Consider the following 23,593-nt stretch of genomic DNA (forward strand, 5'->3'; position numbering starts at 1 on the left):
TTTTTTAGTGAATTCTTCATGCTTGTGTTAATATAAAGTGAAAGAAGACAATATACAAATGTAGAGTGTTCATGTCTTAGAGGTACATTTATCTGTATGAATAGATGGTTTAAAATTTGTTTCACCAAACTGAAACATGCTTTGATGTTATACAGTCATGTATTTTACATGTATGTTATGCAACATCCAGATAAAAACTGCTCCTATTTTCAACCCCCCCCCCCCCCACCAATTCCCACCATGTAAAGTTTCACTCAAATCTTACAAAATAAGTACAATGTAATTGACTATTTCAAAACTCCCTGTAATTTTACAGCCATGCACATGTATCTATAAATACATTTGTACAATGTAGTGTTACTTAAAGATATTCATGTTATTTGACATGGATTTGTGTTTTTCCTATTCAGTGGTATGATGCTTTGAAAGCTGTGGTACGTCTTCCCCGTGGAATCCCAGACTTCTTCCGGCGTCAAATCTGGTTATGTCTGGCTGACAACCATATCCGAAGTATTCAAGTTGACTGGGATAAGACAGTGAAGTTGGCATTTAATGAAAGAAGTAACCCAGATGATGATAAATTAGGAGTACAGATTGTCAAGGTAATTGTGAATGTTTAGTTCATACATGGTTGCTCAGTCTTGATACATGTAGTTGAGTGGTTAAGTATGGCTGGCTTGGAATATGCGGCTTGGAATATGCAGTTTTTTTAGGTTCAAGCCTTGCCACTACTACTGCCACTTGTTTCTGAATGGCTAAAACCCCAGGCAGGATTTAAACAACAGTTGTGCCCCAGTCAACCCAGCTGTATACACGGGGACCTAGTAGGACAACGTTTGCAATGTGAATGCTTTAGTCCTGTGTGCTCACAAAGGCAACAATGTATTGTATACTTCCAAATGAAGTTGAGGAAAAATAAACAACCATTGTGCTACTATAGGTCCCTGCCCAGGTAACAATTGTAAAGTGCTTTGAACACAGCATTGGAAAGTACTATATAAAAATTAACAATATTGTATTGGGTTACACAGTGGGATACAAATGTAGTATTGAACATTTTTTTATAGCTGTAGTATTTGAATACAAAAATTGTTATTACAATAATAGTTTCTGCCTAGTTTTACACCTAAGCTAGCGTTTCTAGAGACTCTTAGTTTCAAACTGAATAGAGAGAGAAGAATTAAAGGGAACAAAAGAATCATCATGAAATTGAAACAATTTAAGCTTCACAGTGATTCAGAAGCAAAATGTGTAATTGTGTTTTTATATCTCACTTTGCCAAATTTGACTGTGTAAATAATCTTTTCAGATTGTTTAAAACTATTAATGGTAAAATGTTTAATCTCTTCTCTCCCAGACGAGCGTACTATCCTTGCAGCTAGTAAGCATACATTTGTACATCATTAAATCCATCCAATGATCATCGCATCCTATCAGGTACATGTACCCATTCAAACAACATTAGTAGAACAAGGTACAAATTACATGTAGGTTCAAGTCTTGAACAGTTAACATATTGATGACTATGCTTGTATTCTGTTCTCAGGATCTTCACCGAACTGGCTGCAGTGGATTCTGTGGACAAGAAGCTGAGGAAGACAGGGTAGTACTAAAGAGAGTCCTACTGGCATATGCTAGATGGAATAAATCTGTGGGTTACTGCCAGGGTTTCAATGTCTTAGCTGCTCTTATACTAGAAGTAATGGAAAGGAAAGAAGATGATGCATTAAAGGTAATTTGGAAACCTAGTAGCCAACCATGTCAATATTGATACAATCACATGCATGTAAATATCATCCAACCAGTCAATTCCTGGTTCCTGAAATAGAATACATGTATTACTGCCTAGGCACATCATGAAAATAAGGAATAATCGATTTCTTGGTGGTCACAATAACCTCCACTCTACACACTTCACATGCATTTCTATAGGCACGTGTGAGAATAAGTCAACTTTCTTGTTCTATTTTGACCCTCCAGTGTGAGATAAAAATGCTATTGAAGGTACTTGTACTGAGAATTATCATATTAAAACATACTTTACATCTGTATTAACATTATCAAACCACTCAGTTATCATATCAGAAGATTGTTCTCCATCTGGAAATGCTAGCCAACAAGTCAATTACCATATTAGATCAATATGTATGCCATTCTGTAAACTTCAGCCAACCTGTCAATTACCATATTGAATGAGTTTGTACATCTGTGAACTTAAAACAACCATAGTTGGTGGGAGGGTCTATGAGTCTGAGCCAACTTGCCAATTGACATATTAGAAACTCACAAATTATAATCTGATTGACCCATTCAATATGTCGACTACAATATTACAAACAACTTTTAAACCTATCTCCAAAACCTACCCAACATACTGTAGCCACACTATTGCCATGATATTAATTGATTTAACTGATCAGAAATAGTTACTAAATATCATGTTATAAATCAACATCCATGTAGTATTGGAGAAGATGAATATGTTATTGCTTTCAAATCATGATGATACAGAAAATTGTACCAACTGTGGTCATTGTTATGAATCAGGTTTGTTGTAGGGGTTCTATTGGTATTGGTATCTCTTAGTTCTAGTACTGCCTAGTTTGTCTTTGCAGTACAAATGTACGTTCATTGCATGGTTGATTCACTCATCCACATTCGTATGTATGTACATTGACTGGATAGCAAACATGGTCAGTTAAGAGAGACTGAGCCTGCAGGCAGAAACCTTCATCCACAAAAGCATGACAGAAACCTCACGAAGTAATTTCGTGTAGTAATACTTTGCAGTTATCAATGATACTGCCGTGCATCAATGAAGGTAGTTAATTTTTTCGGAGGTGATTGAACTGCGTTATCAACCTAATGCATTCCCTGTAATTACACTTATTTTGATAACCTTTACATCCCAGACTATGCTGATGCATCAGAGCCTCACTTTGCACCTTGATGAACATGCATGGAATAATATACTTATACGTCCGGATCTGGAACAGTATTTCTGGGAATAGAGTAAAGTTTGTGTGGGTGTATGTACATATGTTAGTATACACAATAAAATGAAACAATCCTACAGACACTCAATAAAACTCAAATTAGTGTAACATGACAACAATATATTTTTTAAGGCATAATAGAACTGTTATTAAATCTTATTTTGAAGAGATGCCACGCAATGTTTTAGATTATCCCTGTACATGTCAGATATAAAGTCATTTATCAGTTTTCTGTAATCATTTCATATATCTTGATTGAAGTTTTGAATTATAATCTTTGTGAAAAAAAAATGTCTGCAACAAATTTGTTGAAGAATGTACCGAGGGGTTAAAAGTCATATTTATCATACAAAAGGGGTTTAAAATATTCCCAGGTGCACTCTACGTTTTGTATTAGAATCTAGAAAAGTAATTTTGAATTTATATCTTCAGGGCAATAAACATATGAAACAAAGATTTTCAATACATACACCTGCACATTTGAAGGTATTGAGTCACCCTGGTAAAATATGTATAGAGTAAAGCTATGAATCTGTTTTATTCGCTGTCTCTTTGTGAGAGACATGTCTTTGTTATTAGTGACTGATTTACTTTTGAATGATCGTGTTACTTTTACAGTTTTCTCTAGTTCAGTCCAATACAGTGAAGTGATAATACATGATGTAGACCCCTACAGCAGTGACAGAGGGGCACTTCAGTCACCACTGCGAAAGACTTGTGGATGGCTTTACGCAATCTGACAGTTAAATGAAAAACTGCAAAGAGCAGACCTATAGAGTGAACAGCAAAATGTGAAAGTATGCAACTATTAATAAATAAAGTAATCAGTAGACTTAAAAGTCAACAATAGAAAATAAATGTAAACTTCTCCAACATCTGCTTTTTAATCAAAATGCCAAGAACCAACATAACTATCAAAATACCAAAGTTTAGAAGCAAATACAGATAAATTGATGTTTCTGTTTGCAGGCAGATTTAGTGATAGGTTTATTCATCCTACACATCTAGTACAATGTGTAGCCATTGGCCACTGATTTATAAGTGGAATTCTGAAAGTTGCCACAAAAGTTTAGTACTCAGTTGTCTGTTGAGACAGTTATTGCAATTTTGTGTCTACATTATGCATTATAGAAATGAAAAAGAAGTGTATTAGATAGTCCAACAGTTTGTACAAGAACACATATTATATATCAGGAGTTGATAGAGAGGCAGTGAAGCTAAAGGGAATAAACACAGAAAAGCTCTTTGAAGTATATAATATGTACATGCAGATTGCAAAACATCTGTGGGTGTATACATGTACTTTGCCCGTAGTGTCATCATCTAACATACCTATCATGCTCATGCAGCCCAGAAAAGAGACTACGGGAGTTAGAGTGGCGCGCCTCCATCCCTCCCTCCTCCTCTCCCTAACTTCCAAAACAAAATTGTTTTAAAGTTCTAAAAAACATTTTGGGAATACTTTACTTAATATGTATATCAAAAATGATAAATACTAGCTTGTTCCTAGCTTTCTTGCAATGTGGTATATTTTCACCTCCCTCTGGCAAATTCCATGGCAAAAATGATTGTGAGTGATGATAATTGAATGTGTCATATGACATGTCACAGTATATCATTACCTGATGCTAAACTAGACACTTGAAATACTATGCAGCTTGTACCCAGGAAAGGGAAATAAAACAAAAATATATAATGTAACAAATCACAGATCACAGGTATGGTGGGGGGGGGGGGGGTATCTGAGATGATAATGAAATAAAATCATGATTTGATTGATATTACTGAATTCCAAGCTGTGTGTTTGGGAATATTAAATTGGCATACATGCTTGGATGACTTTGACAAACACTGATCGTAATTCATTTAACTAGTTACTGTTTCACTAATTTGACATGTTGCTATCCGACATGGTTATGCATGGATTGTTTTCATGTTTCAAGGGACATTAAAGCTATCGTCTGGGAAGGACGCATTTAATAATGTCATATCTGGATGTAGGTTATGAATATTGTGTAAATATTGTCAGTGGTTGTTGTTATGTTAAGATGGCATTCCTATGAACATGGCGCTTCAATAATTGTGGTCATATTCTCTGTGAGCTGAATCATTGCATACATGTATATACATGTACCAGTCATTACTTACTTTGACACACACACACACACACACACACACACACATACACAAATACATGTTCATATACTATTGGTTATTTGCACTGCAGTGCAATGCTGAATACATTACTGTGTACCTGTTATTCAAATGATCATATTTTGTTAAGAAATGTTGCTGTTTTTGGATAGATATATAATTATTCGATAATCATAGAACCTTTTTTTATTACCTGCGAGTGCCAGTGTGGACATTATATATATATGTGTGTAGAGGGGAGTTGCACACTTGCGGTATTTTCTGCTGCACTGCCATTCACTAATGTTCATGAAAGTACCAGACTATGGCCTATATGAGAACATGGCAAATACAATGTACTCTGAATATGCCGCACTTGCACTTACACATCAGGAGGTTCTGTGACCCCATTGTCATTTATAGAATTTTATCAACTACTACTTATTCTTTCCCTGGGGGCCATTTTTATCAGGTTTTTTTTGCATGATATTAACACAATTCTCAGTACCTAAAGTGAAATAAAATATTACTGCCTACTGTACACATGTAGGTGCATAATAAAAATAACAAACCATCGATTTCTTGGTTGACACCATACCTTCCGCTCTACATGCTTCACATGCATAACTATTGGCATGCTTGAAAAAATAAGTCAACCATCTTGTTCTATTTTGACCCTCTAGCATGAGGTAAAAAGCTATTGCAGGTATTGAGAATTGAATTTTAATACCTACACATGTACATGTAGGCTTTATATTTCCATATGTTCCCTTAAAATCGTTTCATTTTCTGGTCAATTAGAAACTTATATTTCATGAGTTTAGCAATGATTCCACCAGTGTCAATACACCAAAACATGCAAGTACATATAAAAACACACATACAATATATATATACTGCATATTGGTTTTACTTGAAAAAAGGTTAGAGGAATATGATAACTTGAGTAAGTCTAAGTGTGATTTTTTATTTTATTTTTTATTTTATTTTTTGTTTTATTTTTTATTTTTTAAGTCTTGTCCTAAAGTGATTGAAGATGAATTTCATTTTCTTATATATAACCCACAACACTATAGAGAGAGAGAGAGAGAGAGAGGGGGGTGGGTTTGGTTGGGGTTTTTTTCTTCAGTGTTAATTTGTAAATTCAGACAGTAAACTTTCCCTTGTTATTGAAATTCCTTTTTTGATACACAAAAAAATACCAGTATTGATCAAAACAGATCTCTTCAGGAGCTACATACATGTACACATTACATGTATTGTACGTTGAAATGTTGTAAACTTGAACATTTTCGTTTTATAAAAGATTATTTTTGCTAATTTCACAAGGACACAAAAACGCAAAAATAAAAAGTGACTAAAATACTTTCTTGTATACATGAAAACAATGTGCCAGTGTGGTAATTAGTAAAAAAAATTAAATTTTGAGAACTAGCAGAAGACTGTAAAATCGTAACATTTCCTAGTAGAGAAAATATCTAGTATTACAGTATATACATGTACTATACCATGCTTTCCATACAATGATGTACATATGTAAGGTAATAAAGTACTATGATAAAAATGTGTAACAGACAATTTTCCCACCTTTTAAATCAAAGAAACATTCCTTTTGTTAAAAAAACCCAGCAAAGATGATATGATTTGATTTTACATTATTGCAGCTTTGCCAGTACAATTAGACTAAGTTATTTGGTGTGCAAAGACATGAACTATTTACTAGACTAAAGTGGAATATCACTCATTTAGATGACATTCACCTAATCCATTGGATCAGGATAGAAGGACAGAATTGCTGATCTCTCATGAATAGTGGTAATAAAAATCAAGTTACATTGTCCCTTCTGTCATTAATGGAGAAGAAAGGTCAATACTGAAATGGAAAGTTAGTAACCTTATCAAGATACGTGACAAAATTTGTAGTGACAGCTTGTTTTAGTAAAAGTAGTGACACGCTTGTACAATGTGGAGAGTTATGTACATACAGTGATCATATAATATACGTATGTACATACGTATATGCATCCATGCATACATACATACATAATGATACATACATACATACATACATACATACATACATACATACATACATGTACATACATACATGTACATACATACACATACATGCATACATACATACATACATACATACATACATGCATGCATGCATACATACGTACGCACGCACGCACGCACGCACACACACACACACACACACACACATACATACATACATACATACATACATACATACATACATACATGCACACATACATACATACATACATACATACATACATACATACATACATACATACATACATACATACATACATACATACATGCACATATGTATGCTTGCACACATACACAGAATATAGGAAGAATTATGGTAGACTATTTAAATTGTGTGTAAATACTCAGATCAGAAAGGGATTGTAATTCAAATCATGGACTGAAACTGTCTGTATTTTGAAAATGTTTAGATTGCCCAAAGGCTCTATCAAAGTACTTCACTTGGTTGAATTCCAAAATAACAGAAAGTGCTCAGCCGTGTGCTGTCATGAAGATAACTACATGTACATAGTATCGCCCCCTAATTAGTGATTATCTGTAGAATCAGTGAGTGAATTACCATGCTATATACATGTACCTAAATCATGATGTTGTCTATGCCGCACAGTCAAAATGTAAATTAGGTGGGTTTCAGTACTTGCTGTGTTTATTAAATGAGGTGGTGTGTCAGAGAGGTGAACATAGTCATCACACTGTGTAGTGTATACAAGGAAGATGATGACAACAGATATTGCTGCTGTCTTTGTTCTACTACAGATATTACTTGTAACTTTCTCTCAAACATCTTTGGTGTTACTTCAAAAATGCTAACTTAGATGAGATTATATTATTTTTATCTAGACTTTTCTTTCGTGAGATCATCTTTGTCTTAGATCAGATAGGCTCTGGTCAATTTCATTAAGCTACATTTTTAATAATATATACATTATTTAATATGTCAGAATTGATTAGAAAAAAGGATGTATATGTAGTTGTTGTTAACGATACTACATGTATATGGGAATTACAAGTATGAACTCTACCACCTTTCAATGTATTAGTTTCATCCAAACATCTAATATACCGGATTGACATAAGCTATTAAAATGTGGTATATTACTATGTTAGTTAGAGATTGCCTCAGGCTTTAATTGTGGGTTTAGCAGTCATTTCATCCACACTTCCTGCTTCCTCAATAGATACATTTAGTATAAACAAGATGAGTTCACTGAAACAGACAAGATACACACTACTCCCACACACACCCACACACATACATACATACATACATACATACACACACACATACATACATACATACATACATACATACATACACACACACATACACACACATATACATATGCTTGCAAACACAAACCCTAAAACATAAAAAAACAAGAGAAACCAGATTAAGAACAATATTTTTAATTTTGAAACTAAATGGTGTGTTACATAAACATCCCAAATTACCCAATATCAATATTCAAGATTACAGATAGATTTTACTCTTTTTTTTTCTTCAAATGAAAAATCATCAAATGAACCGCTGTTACAATGTTTTGTTACAATGTCATTTTATTACCGTATATTGCGTACATGTAGTCATTTTGTGTAGCTGTTTTTTTTTAAATTGTGTAGTTGTTCGTTTTATCAATGTTAATAAATGATTACAGATAGATTTTACTCTTTTTTTTCTTCAAATGAAAAACCATCAAATGAACTGCTGTTACAATGTTTTGTAACAATGTCATTTTATTACCACATATTGCGTACATGTAGTCATTTTGTGTGGCTGTTTTTTTTATATTGTGTAGTTGTTCGTTTTATCAATGTTAATAAATGCAGAGATTACATCAAAGGGACCGCTCTTGGTTTTGCTGTTTCAAGGGACAAGGCACATGTGTATTCTGTTTCAAGACATCTATTCTCCTAGTTCCGGACGGGCGAGTCAGAATTGTCAGAACTTTTGATCAGTGTATTTAGACTGCACATTTGCAACACTCATAGTACATGTATGTATGAGGCATTGTTTTGGTCACAGCGAAAATAGGGTACGCAGGAATCCGCCCAACCCCAACTTTGGGGTTTTGGGGGCTTGAAACAGCCCAGGGCGCTTACCCGAGGAATTACGGTACTTGCAAACAATAATACTCGGCACCATGTTATTAAATAGATATTTTGCGTGGACAAAAATGTAGTTTAAGAAGAACAGATCACAGGACAACCCCAAGCTAGCTAATATAGATTATGATTTCATCTGTACGTACTGTAAATGAAATAACAAAAGATATGGTACCTTTTGAAAGGGTTATTCTGATTGGCTAGGGAATGATGCCATGGAAAGCGAATTCTGATTGGCTAGAGAATGATGTAAAATTGCAAAATCTACTAGTGGTAAAAATGTAGTTAAATTTGTATAGTATTTTCTTAAGTAGTTTTATGTATTCACCAAAGAAGAATATGAAATACATAAGGGCCCTTGTCACTATGGTCGTAACAAAACCCAAGGCAACAAAATCCTTAATATATGTTATCTTGACTATTTCGTGGCTACATGTACAAATGTATGAATGCATGAGGAGAAGTCTTGCGGAATATAAAATTATATTGAACTTCATGGAAAATTAGGGTAAATAATGGTGATTTGGAATGTTTTTACTCATATTTTGAGGACTCAACAGTATTAATAACAATTATGGTAATATTGATTTCAGTGTACGTTGTCATAACAGAAAATGTCCAGGAAATCAATCTAATATTTTCTGTTTGAAAGTGTACAACTTTATACATAAGTAGACAGTATTATGTGTATCATGGCAACACGAAGCGATCATGCCAGAAATAGTACTGTCTGAGAATAAAGATAAAAAATAGAATAAAACTTCATTAAAAAATATGACAAGTTACATTTAATATCATAAATATGGTTGGAGGTGTGGGGAGATGAGGAATGGGGGTGGGGGGTTTACTGTTTAATATTTTATACATGTATATGGATGAAAAAGTTGAGATGGAACATTAGAATGGACTGGTAGTGTCAAAATGTTCGTTAATATCATGTAATTATGGGAGGAAGAGATGTGAAATGGGAGGGTGGAGGGGGGTATTTACTGCAGTAATACTATATAGCTGAGAATGCTGAGATGGAACATTAGAATGGACTTGTAGTAGTGTCCAAATGTTCTTTCTGTTGACTGAATATTAAACCAAATCGATCGTTACATTTGCTTTCATTTCACGTGTCCTTTTGTGTGTTTTTGCTGTACTCACTCTGTGTTGCCTGAAGGAACACAAATTTAAAAGTAGTTGAATTGGATGATTGAGATCAAACATGGATAGCACAAACAAGGGTAGGTTTGAAGTCTCGATATACTTTCAACACTTATTGCACTCAGGGGATTTAACAATTACTTTTTTTTCTAAATTTCTCAGCCTTGATTACTTTGTATCAATTGATACGAAAGGTTGGAATGCTTTGATTCTCCTCAGAACGTACATGTACGTGTTTTTAGCAGAGACAAGCACTCTCAGAACTATAACTTCAACCAAATCCAGAGGAAATAAAAAATTATAGAAATCTACTTTTTATACAGATTGCATTTGTGACAAGACAAGTCCTTTTGTCTGTGTTAAACTTTATTACCAATGTTTCGACCTCGCACAGGTTTTCTTTTGGGTAGAGTGGTAGAGTACATCAAGCTACTAAAAAGCAGCATTGTCTGGAGTTTGTTCTTGTAAGTCATTACAAATTTTGAAGACGCAAATTTAAAATATGTGGCAGAACTGGATGTTTAAACCGATTGTAAGTAGATGGTAACTACTTGCAATGCTGTTCACTGGTTCTGTTTCATACAACCACACAGAAACCCATAAAAAAAACTGCTTACATTTTGTATTCTACACTTTGAAATAAAAAGATTGCAAATTCTTGCTACATTTAGTTTGAATGAAATAAACCATTTCAAATGTCCTGCAACAAGAGACAGACATGCGGGTGCCAGTGTTTTGACGTCTATATTTGATGTTTGCACATCAGTTCATTTTGTTTAGACAAAATGTAGGAAGAAACTATATTCATTCAATATGCTAAATGTATGTTCAATGCAGCATGTACAGTTTCTTTAACCCACATGGTTGTATCAAACAGAGCCATATCGTGAACAGTAACCAGTGCAAAGTGCTATATTCAAATTACATGTTCATGTATATATGTATCCAGTCAGTGACAAAAGAATAGTGACATAACTAAAGAGTAATGGCAGGACGATGAAAATATAAAATTTGCTGAGTGCAGAGATTAGAGTAAAATTTGAAATTCGAAAATTTGATTATTAGTGTTATTGTAAACCGGAAAATGATTTAATCATCTTTGGGGAATAACATTTTTAACTTCCTAAGCAACGAAAAATTTGGCTGTGTAGAGGAAATATTTAAAGTAGAGTTATCAGAATCAGAAGCTTTCAATTAAGTTAATTATTTGTGTCATAAAATGATTGAATCATCTCTCGGGTATAACATGTTAAACTACAGAAAACGTAACTGACTGTTCACATCTGGTAAATTGTTGGATTCTATTCTCCTTTTTTTTGGCCACGTTTTCATTTTTAGTTGATACAAATTCCAATACACTCTTGGAAGGAAAATACCTATGTATCCAAGAGATCATGGATTGATTCCCTACAGAGCTATTTGTCACTTCATCCGTCAGAAAGGAAGTCCTAGTTCTGACAGACAGATGTGTCAGAGTTTAGTATGCATTGATTGAAAACTACCGTCAAATCGAAATCCTTTCCTTGAGTCCTGACGATTATCAGTTGCTGTATACCATACTGTTCTGATATGAATGAAGTGGCGACAAAGGTTTCCATAGCAACAGTATTGAAATCGGCCAGGTTTGCAATTTTTTGTGTTTACACGTCAAAAGATAATCGACTTAGTTGAGGTGAGTGAATTTTTCCATATAAAGAATGTTGAGAGTTCCCAGCCTGCTGTCACACCAAATATTATATGCTTAATCTAGTGTAATATAGTTTGTGTTTTGTGATTTTGTGTATTTAATACCTTCCGGAACTGTGTGATTATTTGCAATGTTTAATCTCTTGGTGACCTACATCGGATGCAAATAGTATTTTAGTCAGTTTTGTGTTAATTTTAGGCCCATCTGATTTCTTTTGTATTATAACTGAATATTGGTGCATATACCGGTAAATGTAGTACATGTAGATTAGAAATGAACTAGAAAAAATATTTTTTTTTTTGAACAGCCAATATTTCAAGCCTAAATCTTTCATCTGAAAAGTAAATTTCTGATTTCTGATTCTTAGCTTGGTGACTAAACTTCTCTTGTAAAGTACATGTTAAAAGAGAACAAAAATGAGGTTGCCTTAATCTATAGCTGCATTTCTTTATGATTAGGGACCCTGAAAAATCATTGTCACCAACCCTGCACTGTATGTACGACCTCTCTAAAAATAGAGTTATAAAATTTTCAAAAAAAATGGCTTCAGGTATCGGTAGATCTGTTGTACCCTTGGACAAGGCATTCTGGGAGATAAATAATGTTAGGTGCTAAACACCTATTGAAACAATAGTCTCAAAATGGTTTCAGCTAAAGGTTAATCAGACTGGTAAACACAGTTTTGATTTTAACACAAATCATCTTGCAAATACAAAATCTAATTTACCTGTAAGTTTTAACATGCATCATGTGTGTACTGATGAGCATAAATTGCTCAAAGTTAAAAAAAATAATTGATTTTATATTGTGTACGTGTGCATTTTCTACAATTACTATAGCCAAGTCTCTTTGAAACCCCCTCCCCCCCCCCCACTTCACAAAAATGCAATTATTTTTTTCCAAATTGTAAATTTTTGAAGAAAATCTTATAATATCAGATTTCACTGAAAAATGGTCCTATTAATCATCACTAGTGCACAATTAGTTGGTGATACATACTTTCCTGATAAAATTTCATATAATATTACATTCTCTTAAAATGTTATGTCACGCCATCATGTAAAAAAAAAACCAACCAATCACTCTCTACCTCCTTGCAAATTATACACAAAAAATTTCAACAGCTGACATCCACATTACTCTAATTTCCCCACCAAAAAATAACATTTTCACAAGCCAAGTAATGTAGTTCTATCTCACGAGATTAGAATTTACAGATTACGTATTCTCGTCACATTCTGTTTTCACTGAAATTTATATTTATCGGTGAATCAGGAAGATCTGTGAAATAAAAACTGACTACTCCAGTGTGAAATGTGGTCATACATATTGACAACCACAATTGAGTGCATAACTTCAATTATACTTTTTTTTTGTTTTTTTTATTGAAATGCTGACTTGAAGAAGTTTCTAGAAAATCCTGATTATTTTCTTCAAAGCTACATGTACACGTTGTGATTACACAATTTAGTGTTTAAGTTTCCTAATTTTGTGTAATTTTCACCAATTTACTGATAAATTGTGGTTGGGTAGTGATTATCTTTGCCTCTCTTTTGCAAATCATACCAAATTTAAGAAAAATAAATTGATAATGAGAAGTAATCCATATGTACATGTACCACAGATTACTTAAACCGGTACACATGCATACATGTACTAGTGGTATTTGCACTGCCGTGCAATACCAAAATCATTATTGCATACATGCATGCAAATGGATGCAAATGAGGATGTGATCACATACAGACATTTTTATGGAAACTTTTTGTTTCAGGGTATGTAATAATAACAGAAGCCCATGCCATGTGATTGCCAGTGTGGGTACTCGGGTATTTGCACTCATGCTTGCAGTGTTTTCTGTTGCACTTTTACTTGCTATGCTCATGACAGTTCTGCCACAGAGAACACAGCAAGTCTTTGTGCAAATACCACACTTCTATTCGCGCATTATGGGGTTTTATCATATCATTTTCTTCACAATGCTCTTTTCAGCAAAAATGGAATACTGAACATTAAGTTGATGATGACACCATAAATACAACATTGGAAAATGACACATGGATTTTGTAAAAAAAAAAAAAAAAAAAAAAAAAAAAAAATTACGATGTGCAAACACACACATGTATGTCAAAAAAGATGTTTTTCTCCTTGTCATCTACTCTGTGAAATGGACTTGTTTCCGACATCAAGCAATTTGTAGCTATTCAGATTAGAGTAATTTAGCAGAGAACTCGGGGGTTATCTTGGCCATCTGTGTAATCTGTTGTCATGACAACAGTGACATCATCAAATGATATTGCATACAGTAGTGTGTGTGTGTAAAACACTTAAAAACTGTTCAAGTACTAATCTCTATTCTATTTCAAAATCTCAGTACATAGCTTTACTGACCGACATGTTCAGGTAATGTGGCAAAACCGGAGATTGATTCATTTCCGATATGACATTTCTTCAAGTAGCAATATCAAACCCTTGTGAAAACAATGCATGCTACTCAGATAGTCAAATACATCAATGATCATGGCTTCCTTTTGATCGTGTTTTGAAATTGAGTTGCTACTACTAGAGAAATAATATTTTCTATCAAAAAATATTAATAAAAACTTTAAAAAGTGTTTTTGCCTTAACCTACTACACATTTCATCCAACCCGTCTTTATTTAGAAATTCTAAAAAGTTTCATGTTTTAAACCCAAAAGTTGATGCTGATGCCTTCAGAAGTGTTGTTGTAAGTTCAACATCTGAAATAATTTGGGATTTGCAAATATTTCATCATAAGAAATACCAATTTCGTATATATGGAAACAGACACTCCATTGCTATGGCAACTGATTGATATACATACAGTCAATTGCAAACCATGATTTTGACATTACCATGATAAATTAATGTACATTTTAAAGATTATTTTACACCTAAACCAAATTGCTGCCCAATTCTGCTATTTCAAAATTCATGAATATCAGAAAAGTACAATTAATATATAATTTCATGGAACTATATCTTGTAACGTTCCATCATCAAGACCAACATTCAAACCAGGGATATTTTATTTAAAACAAAATCTGAGCCAGGCAGAATGTTGTGGTAATATTCACTCCAAGTATAATACCACGGATGGTTAAAGCTATAAATTGTTTGGTCATATTTGTGACATATTTTGCACAATAGAAGATTTACTGTGGGGTATGTCTACATGATGTGCCACAGTCCTTTCAAAGAATAGATTAGCAGGAGTTGACAAGCAGAAACACATTTATGTATTGATCAAAAACAGAAAGCAGGGATTCCCACATCTTTCCCCAAAGAAATAGCACACATTTATATTTCAATAATCATAAGTATTTCAATAAATTACAAATATTTGCAAAGATTTTTTTCCTTAGTAACCACCATAATGTGTGTATTTATGCTGACTATAACATTATATTAAGTAAATACAGAATACTTCAAATCATCAGATTGAATGTCAACAGGGCTTACTGAATTCCATCAGCATTATTGATTCACATGCTGTGTAGCTACATGTACTTAAAATTATTACACACATAAAATGAGATTTGGTTACACTGTTTCCATGCATAGGGTCACCTGGAACATAAATGACATTGTGAAATTAAAAATACATAGTTATTACATAGTTTACATACTGGTACATACATACATACATACATACATACATACATACATACATACATACATGTACATACACACACATACACACACACACACACATACACACACACATACACACACACATACACAAACTCACACACATACACACACACACACACACACACACACACACACACACACACACACACACACACTAAACACATAGCTACTGTAAGAGAATTATTAAACTTAATACTGTGTGTGTAATAAGACTATGATCACGACAATATATTTCGAAATGCCAAAGGATTATAGGGCCAGTGGATAGTTGCGTCATAATACCTTTCATAATAAACAGGAGCTTAGCTATGAACTAAAAATGTCTCTCAAATTTCAAGTTATTTGCTGGATGAATTTGTCTCAGAAATAAGATGTTATATTTTTATTACTTTCTCCAACAGAAGTACAAAAAATGTACAGGTGAGTGTATAAAAACCACCCACACAGATTGTCATATCTAAGACTGCTATCTGCTGAACCTTGTTAATCATTCAACATCACACACACACTGCTTTCATCCAATTCATGTTTTCAGTTACTGTACAGTCTTAAATCTGCTTAGGGTATGTATGGTCAGTACCTCTATGAGAGCTCAGTTTTTCTGAACTTTCAGAATACATACAAATGTACATGTATGATGGAAACAGTCTCTTCTCTGTGAATTCTGTTGCTATAGTATTCAAGTGGTCATTTTGTGGAATTGCTTGTTTAATAGTTAATATCAACATACTTTCCTCGTACAAGTGGTTCCATATTATAATTATCAATTTAATTAATCAATCTACTTCAAAAAATGGAGCATAATTTACCAATGAACAATAACTTAACATTATATTTTAGCCCACAAGGGAAGCTATAGGCATTATTGGTTTCTTTTCATCCATCAGTCTGTCTGCCTGTCTGTCTGTATCTCTATCTGTGCTTGTGCCTCTGTCTCTCTCTGCATGTTTCTGTCTGTCTGTCTCTTTCTTTCTGTCTCTTGGTCTCTGTCTATCTCTGTTGTCCGTCTATTAGTCTGTTGCGTTGTCTGTGTCATCAGCATTTCAAGAACCCAGATTTGATCTAAATTGATATTCTATTAGGCAGCTCTTGGATCTAACGCAAGTGGCTGAATGGTTACTTCGTACATGTATACCTTTTACCAAAGCAGTTGAACCTGCCCAGTATGAAATCAAACTTTCCACAACAAAATAGTAAATAATGTATGTACATGTCTAGTAAGTCTGGTGCTGTACATGTAAGTAGAACAAAACTGTTAACACATGCTAAAAAAAGAAAACAGTCTCTTCAAAACAGAAACAGTCGATCATGATTTTAGAGAACTACATGTATTCAAAAATGTACATTGGTATGATTTTCACATATTCCAAAAAAGATTTGAAATACAGATCAACAGACTACATTTTCCTGAAAATTCCATCAATCAGAAAGGGGCGGTTTAAAGATCTGTGAAAATTCGCACATATTACAGTTATCAGCTATTTTAGGGTTTTTGTATTTTGTCCAGCCAACCAGTCATTGCCTGAAAGCAAGTAATCTATATTTAGAACCTATCGCAAAAACTATACAGTCTCACAGAACAGATAAGGAAGAATCCATTTGCATATATATGAACCTCAAGAGATGTCTAGAGAATCTGAAAGCCCCAGGTTTAAAGTTACTATTTTCAAATTCGTTATTTTGTAATATTTGATATCTCAGACATATATACGATGTATCATTTTTATCCTGACTTAGGATTGATGAGAGTAAGGTTCAGTCGGAGAATCTTTGACATTCTGTAAAAACCAACGCTAATGAAAACTTGAAATATTATGTGAGATGATTCACTTTAGTATTCCTGTCACGTATGATGCTTAATGGATGGACGTCCAGTTTTTTTTTTTGCTTTGATGCTGGATCTAAAATTCTTCCATTTCTAATGGATGGTGTTGTTTTTATTAAGGGTGTCTTATAGGTAACAGTTATGCTGGATCAATGCATCGGAAAAATTTAAAAATTGGCAACCTGGAAAGCATATTTTTGAAAAATTTGGCACATAAAATTTTAAAATTGGCAACTTTGAAACTACATCTCCCAAAATATGGTGTCTTTCAAAGAAGGTGTCAAACCACTATCCAATGCGTAAAAAAATCAAGGAACGTTAAAAGTCCACTTCAGTTGAAAAAGGGGATTAATATTACCACGTACATACATGTATATACCCTTACTATGTGAGTAAATCCCCCTCCCCATCTATCATACATGTAAGTACATGTAGATGTACTAAATTCATCCTGTTCATCTACAGAGTAAACCTTATCAAAATCTTCTATTCTGTACATGTATATGTTCTGTAGAGAGAGTGTAATTTTATTGTTTGTGTTGGATGATAAGTATAGATACATGTACATCATGACGATGCCAAAAGTGTAAATTTGCACCTGGATTTACTTATCTCACTGAGTCTCAGTTACTGAAGTTCAATAAACACAACACAGCATTGTATATTGTGTTGATATTAAGTGTCTCCCCCACACCCCCACCCCCAGTTATTCTGTCGAAAACAATTCTTCTAACCAGAGTTGTGGTATTACCAAATATGAAATTAGGAGTTTTACTGCAGCACATCTCCCTCAACTAACTATTGTAGTACGCCCACTTCTATCCCCCATTGCATACCTCATTCCTGTTATTGCTGTTCACTAGATGAAGCTGAATCGCTCATACGGTATATCCATATTGATTCCCCAGTCCATCGCCACCAAAACGCAACTCTGCATTTTACTGTAATGTGCCCTTGCGCCCCAGGTGCTGTCATTCAATAAATAAAGCTCAGACTCTGCTATGTGTGTGTTCATGTTGTGCATTACGGTCATGTTGTGCATTACTTCACAAAGATGGATAGGGGTGGCATGTAAGTACATAACGTAAAGTCAAAGGTCGAACGAATCAACGTTTCTTCTTTCTTCAGGGGATGTTCACTTCAGTTTGATGCATTGTGATTTGTTATTAATCTATCTCAGCATACTTTCAGACTGTGCTTTGAATAAATATTAAACCATTGGTGCCATTCAGAATCTAATGTCTGCCAAAACGCAGACGTCCAGGAAGCTGTGTTTCCCATGTCAGCACCTATATGCACCTACACCATATTAGATGTCGAGGTATGTTAGTGAAAAATGCAAAGCAATTCCCCTGTAGAGTTCATGCAAAATTTAGTATGGCTATATGTATAACTAATGTACCGACCCTGTATTACTGTACATGCTCATGCAGAGATGTTGTAAAAGAAAATGATCACTATCATCAATCCGTCATCTCTATGAGTCAATTTGTTCACATTGATAAAGAATAATATGAAATTTAAGAAGTGAAATTGTTATATACAGCTCTTGGGAAGATAGCAAGATTATCTTTGTCATTTCTATGTCATTTTATATACATCATGTATTTCAGGAAACATAGTCAGGATTTAGCTTTACATGAATTTCAAATCTAGCATAAAGGTGACATATTTCAGAATGCACTGGCATATTAAAGTTTACTGGTAGTTCAGACCTGGCACAAAGGTTATGTAGGAGACATAGTTTAGTTTTGCTTATTTCAAACTTGGCACAAATGTTATTTTAGGAGGCATGCTTATAAGGTTACCATTAGTTCAAACCTGTTACAAAGGTTATTTTAGGAGGCATATTGAAGTTTACCATTTATTCAAACTTAGCACAAAGATCATACATTTCAGGAGATATTGTCATGCTTAACTTTACTTCCACTGAAACCAATTTTATGTACTGTTGATGGATTTCAATATGTGGAACAGGTCTGATGAGATGACTAAATACTGTTATCTATTCTATGTGTATGTTTATCAGCACTTAATACTATGTATACTTTTAAGAAGTAACCATGAGTTATTGCTGAGATATGCTTGATATTGATCTTAATAGCAAAACTAAAGTCTATATGAAATCTGAATCATTAATAGCTTTCAGTGGGTATCCCATAGCAAAGACTGTAGGGAAGCTTATGTCCAGCCATTCCGCTGCTTGTTTGCCTGCCTTGTCTGTCTGTCTGTCTGTGTCTGTCTGTCTGTCTGTCTGTCTGTCTGTCTGTCTGTCTGTCTGTCTGATTGTCCATCTGTCTGTTTCTTTGTCTGTGCATTCCTAGCATATAATAGAAATTAATATCATTCAAACCATGCACAAAGGTGACTATTTCAGGAATCACATTCAAAAATACTTAAGTTTCTGTTTGCCAAAGTTCAAGAAATGCAAAGTTCTTCAGACATACAATTGCAATAAATTGCTTCCATTCAAACCTGGTACAAAGGTGCCGCACTGTTTCGGTAAAAGGCATTTCACTGTATTATCCGTTTAATAATATGAAGTACTATGTATATTAAGTACATTTATACAGCTCCACAGTATGATGTGGTCCAGTTGTGCTCAAGTTGTACATATAAATAGGCATTTCACCATATTTTTCATCCAAAAAATTTCATTAAAAATGGCTATGTCGATAAAGTACATGTATATGTGCTGAGTGGTCTGTATGAATCCGATTAAAGATGGAACTGGATATCATTGGAATCAACTCGGTCACTGCGTTGGCTGATATGGTTCATTATTTTGCCACAAGATAAAAAGGATAAATATCACATGCACGTAAAATTTGCAGATCATGAATTACTTATGACCAGAGAGACTGTTAACATTGATACCGAAACGGTCCCAGTGCAACTGTGTGTTTGAGTTATAGTATTTAACTCTAATGGTTTAAGTGCATATTTTGACATTTGACATTTCAGATATGGAAATAGCAAACTAAAAGGTAAACAAGTCAGCTTCAGTCATCAGAGAAAATGCATATAGAAATATTATGTATAATATTAATACTGTCATGTAACCTTTGAAATTTTATATAAAGAGGTGCATATTAAAGGTGCACTAGCTGTAACTGGAATACTATTTTTATGATCAACAATATATTCACTGAAAAATGTTAAAATGTACAATTTTTATTAATTTGATATTGTACATGTTAATTAGGTCAATTTTGTCTGTAATAACAGGTTTAAATTGGAGTCACATTTCGGGTGCTGATTTTAGGGTGTGGACCTAAAAATCAATGTGATTGGATTTGTTTTACCGTATTACGTGTACAGGTATATGTTTATCGTCAGATGATTCAGTTCAGGGTGTACAATATTATAAGTATAACGTCATTATATCTAACGAAACAGTTGTAAAAAAAATGTACCAGTTGCAGCTACATTGTTGTGTAGCTTTAAAGTGGCCATATAAATGGAAGAGACTTTGGTATTTATTTTGGATTTTTAATTGATAAAACAACTTTTAGTGTATTTTTCTACTTTTAAAAAATAACGTGAAACAACAATCATGTATACCAAGCTTTTGTTTCTAATTCTGAATCAATAAATTTTGAAAAATTACAAAGTGTGTAAAATGTTTGTTATTATTGTACATACATGTACAATAACAACATTTTCCCACACATTTTTAGCATTTTGCAATATATTGAATTACAAACATTGATTTTATCAATGCTGTTTCAGATTTAGGTGTCAAATAGGTAAACATGGTAATGTTTTATGAATGAAAAATCCAAAATAGATACCCCTTTGTTATCCATATGGTCACTTTATAGTTGTGTCTGTGTACGGAACATTGCGTTAATTCTCATGTGAATCAAATCATTGTATGACTGAAATTAAAGTGTGTGGCAGCATCCCAGGAAGCTGTTTTCCTCCAAAGTGATAAGGAAAAGAAGACCTACACATAAACTCTCCCCCCCCCCCCCCCAACCCTCGTCTCTCTTTAGGAATCTAATTTATAACCAGCAGTTTTTTTAAACACATGGATTTCTCAGCATTATTATTAAGAGTGCACTGTTTCAACATGTTATAGCATTCTTTCACATTTATGTTGCTTTGTGATATACAGGAAAAGATTAAATAACCAAATACAAAAATAACACAAATTTACAAAATGGAACTAATACAATGCACTCACAATATGATTACAAATACATTGGCATGGTTCACACAATGTATTAATACCAGACTTTATGGTAATGTAATAGTCACCATAAAGTGTCCCCCAGATTTTGACAAGTTAATTTGGACAGACATGTTTTACAATGTACATGTATAGGTATCATGGCATTGCTGGTTAAACTTATCATGCTGACATAAATTTAAAAAAAAAAAATTATCATCAATTTGAAATGTTCAAAAAATATTCAATAAAAATATACCAACTCTGAAGGGAAGAAGAGGAAAATGCACATTAATTTTGTCTCTTTTTGAAGGGGAAAAGTCAGATAACACATAACCATCAGTCCCCACACACACACACATACACACACATACACATACACATACACACACATACATACATACATACATACATACACATACATACATACACACACACATACATACATACATACATACATACATACATACATACATGCACACACATATACACACATACACACTCACTCACACACACATACATACACACATACACACATACATACATACATACATACATACATACATACATGCGTACACATACACACTCACACACACACACACACACACACACACACACACACACACACCTTATTCTGTCATCATTTCTTGCATACATTTTGATGCACAGCTATGTTTTGCTGATGATACAATACAAGAATAGTACAATGTATTGTATATTGCTATCCTTTCATTCACTATGTATTCTGTTACTGATCTTAATCACACATCTATCACAATTCAATTCACGTGTACTAATTTAGCGCTTGACTACAGTTTTTGATTCTAATGTAACAAGACAAATTTAAGCTTTCAAAAAAGTGCCTTCCATCTTGTATGTTGAGTCGTAGGGCATCACAACAAACACACAGGTCAAGAATATATATCAGACTCTATACCAGTGTACACAACTGTATGTGAAACCACCATATTGAAATATTAAAAAGTGCAGAAGAAAAATTCAAAAACAGTTTCTTAATTTTTGAACTACAGAAATATTTACATGTCTCTCCCTTCTTTCAACCACAAACTCTCACCAATTATTTCAAATAACAATTTTCAGTTTTTTTAGGTCAGACTGATATTTTCAAATTGTTGTGTAGTTGAAAGACATCCAGTGTAGCACTCTATGAAATGCCTGTTTTTTATACTCTATAAACCTGTATGGTCTTAAATGGGGTATTAATTTTGGGTCACAATGGGTCTGAATTGGAGTGACAAAGGACTTGGTGTATGTTGTTTCACATTGACTTTCCAAGTAGGACACCATGAAAAAATTGTTTTATAATATAAATGAAAAATTCAAAATAAATACCCAATCCTCATCCATATCACCACTTTAATATTGATTGATTGATTGATTGATTGATTGATTGATTGATTGATTGATTGATTGATTGATTGATGGATGGATGGATGGATGGATGGATGGATGGATGGATGGATGGATGGATGGATGGATGGATGGATGGATGGATGGATGGATGGATGGATGGATGGATGGATGGATCGATCGACCGACCGATCGATCGATGGATCGATGGATCGATCGATTGATTGATTGATTGATTAGTGAAATATAGTGAATTACTTTATTACTTGTGGACTTCAAATTATTTTGAGAGTCTCACAGCAAAATGGCCAGTGTAGATAAGTGTATGTCAGTAGCATATTAACTCAAGTTAGAATAATTATTAGACTTTAATCTCTCCAGAATTACACCGGTAACCATGGC

General features: G+C 33.7%; 1 protein-coding gene across 1 annotated transcript in view; it reads left to right on the forward strand.

The window, feature by feature from the left end:
* LOC144437225 (TBC1 domain family member 30-like) overlaps window positions 1-23,593 on the forward strand; it is a 72,949-nt gene that overhangs the window by 34,292 nt on the left and 15,064 nt on the right. The window contains exons 4-5 of the mRNA XM_078126126.1: window positions 411-602; window positions 1,547-1,732. Of these exons, the coding sequence (XP_077982252.1) occupies window positions 411-602; window positions 1,547-1,732 (378 nt within the window). The remainder of the gene's footprint in view (window positions 1-410; window positions 603-1,546; window positions 1,733-23,593) is intronic.

Source organism: Glandiceps talaboti, chromosome 1 (genome assembly GCF_964340395.1).
Source record: "Glandiceps talaboti chromosome 1, keGlaTala1.1, whole genome shotgun sequence".
Lineage (NCBI taxonomy): Eukaryota > Metazoa > Hemichordata > Enteropneusta > Spengelidae > Glandiceps > Glandiceps talaboti.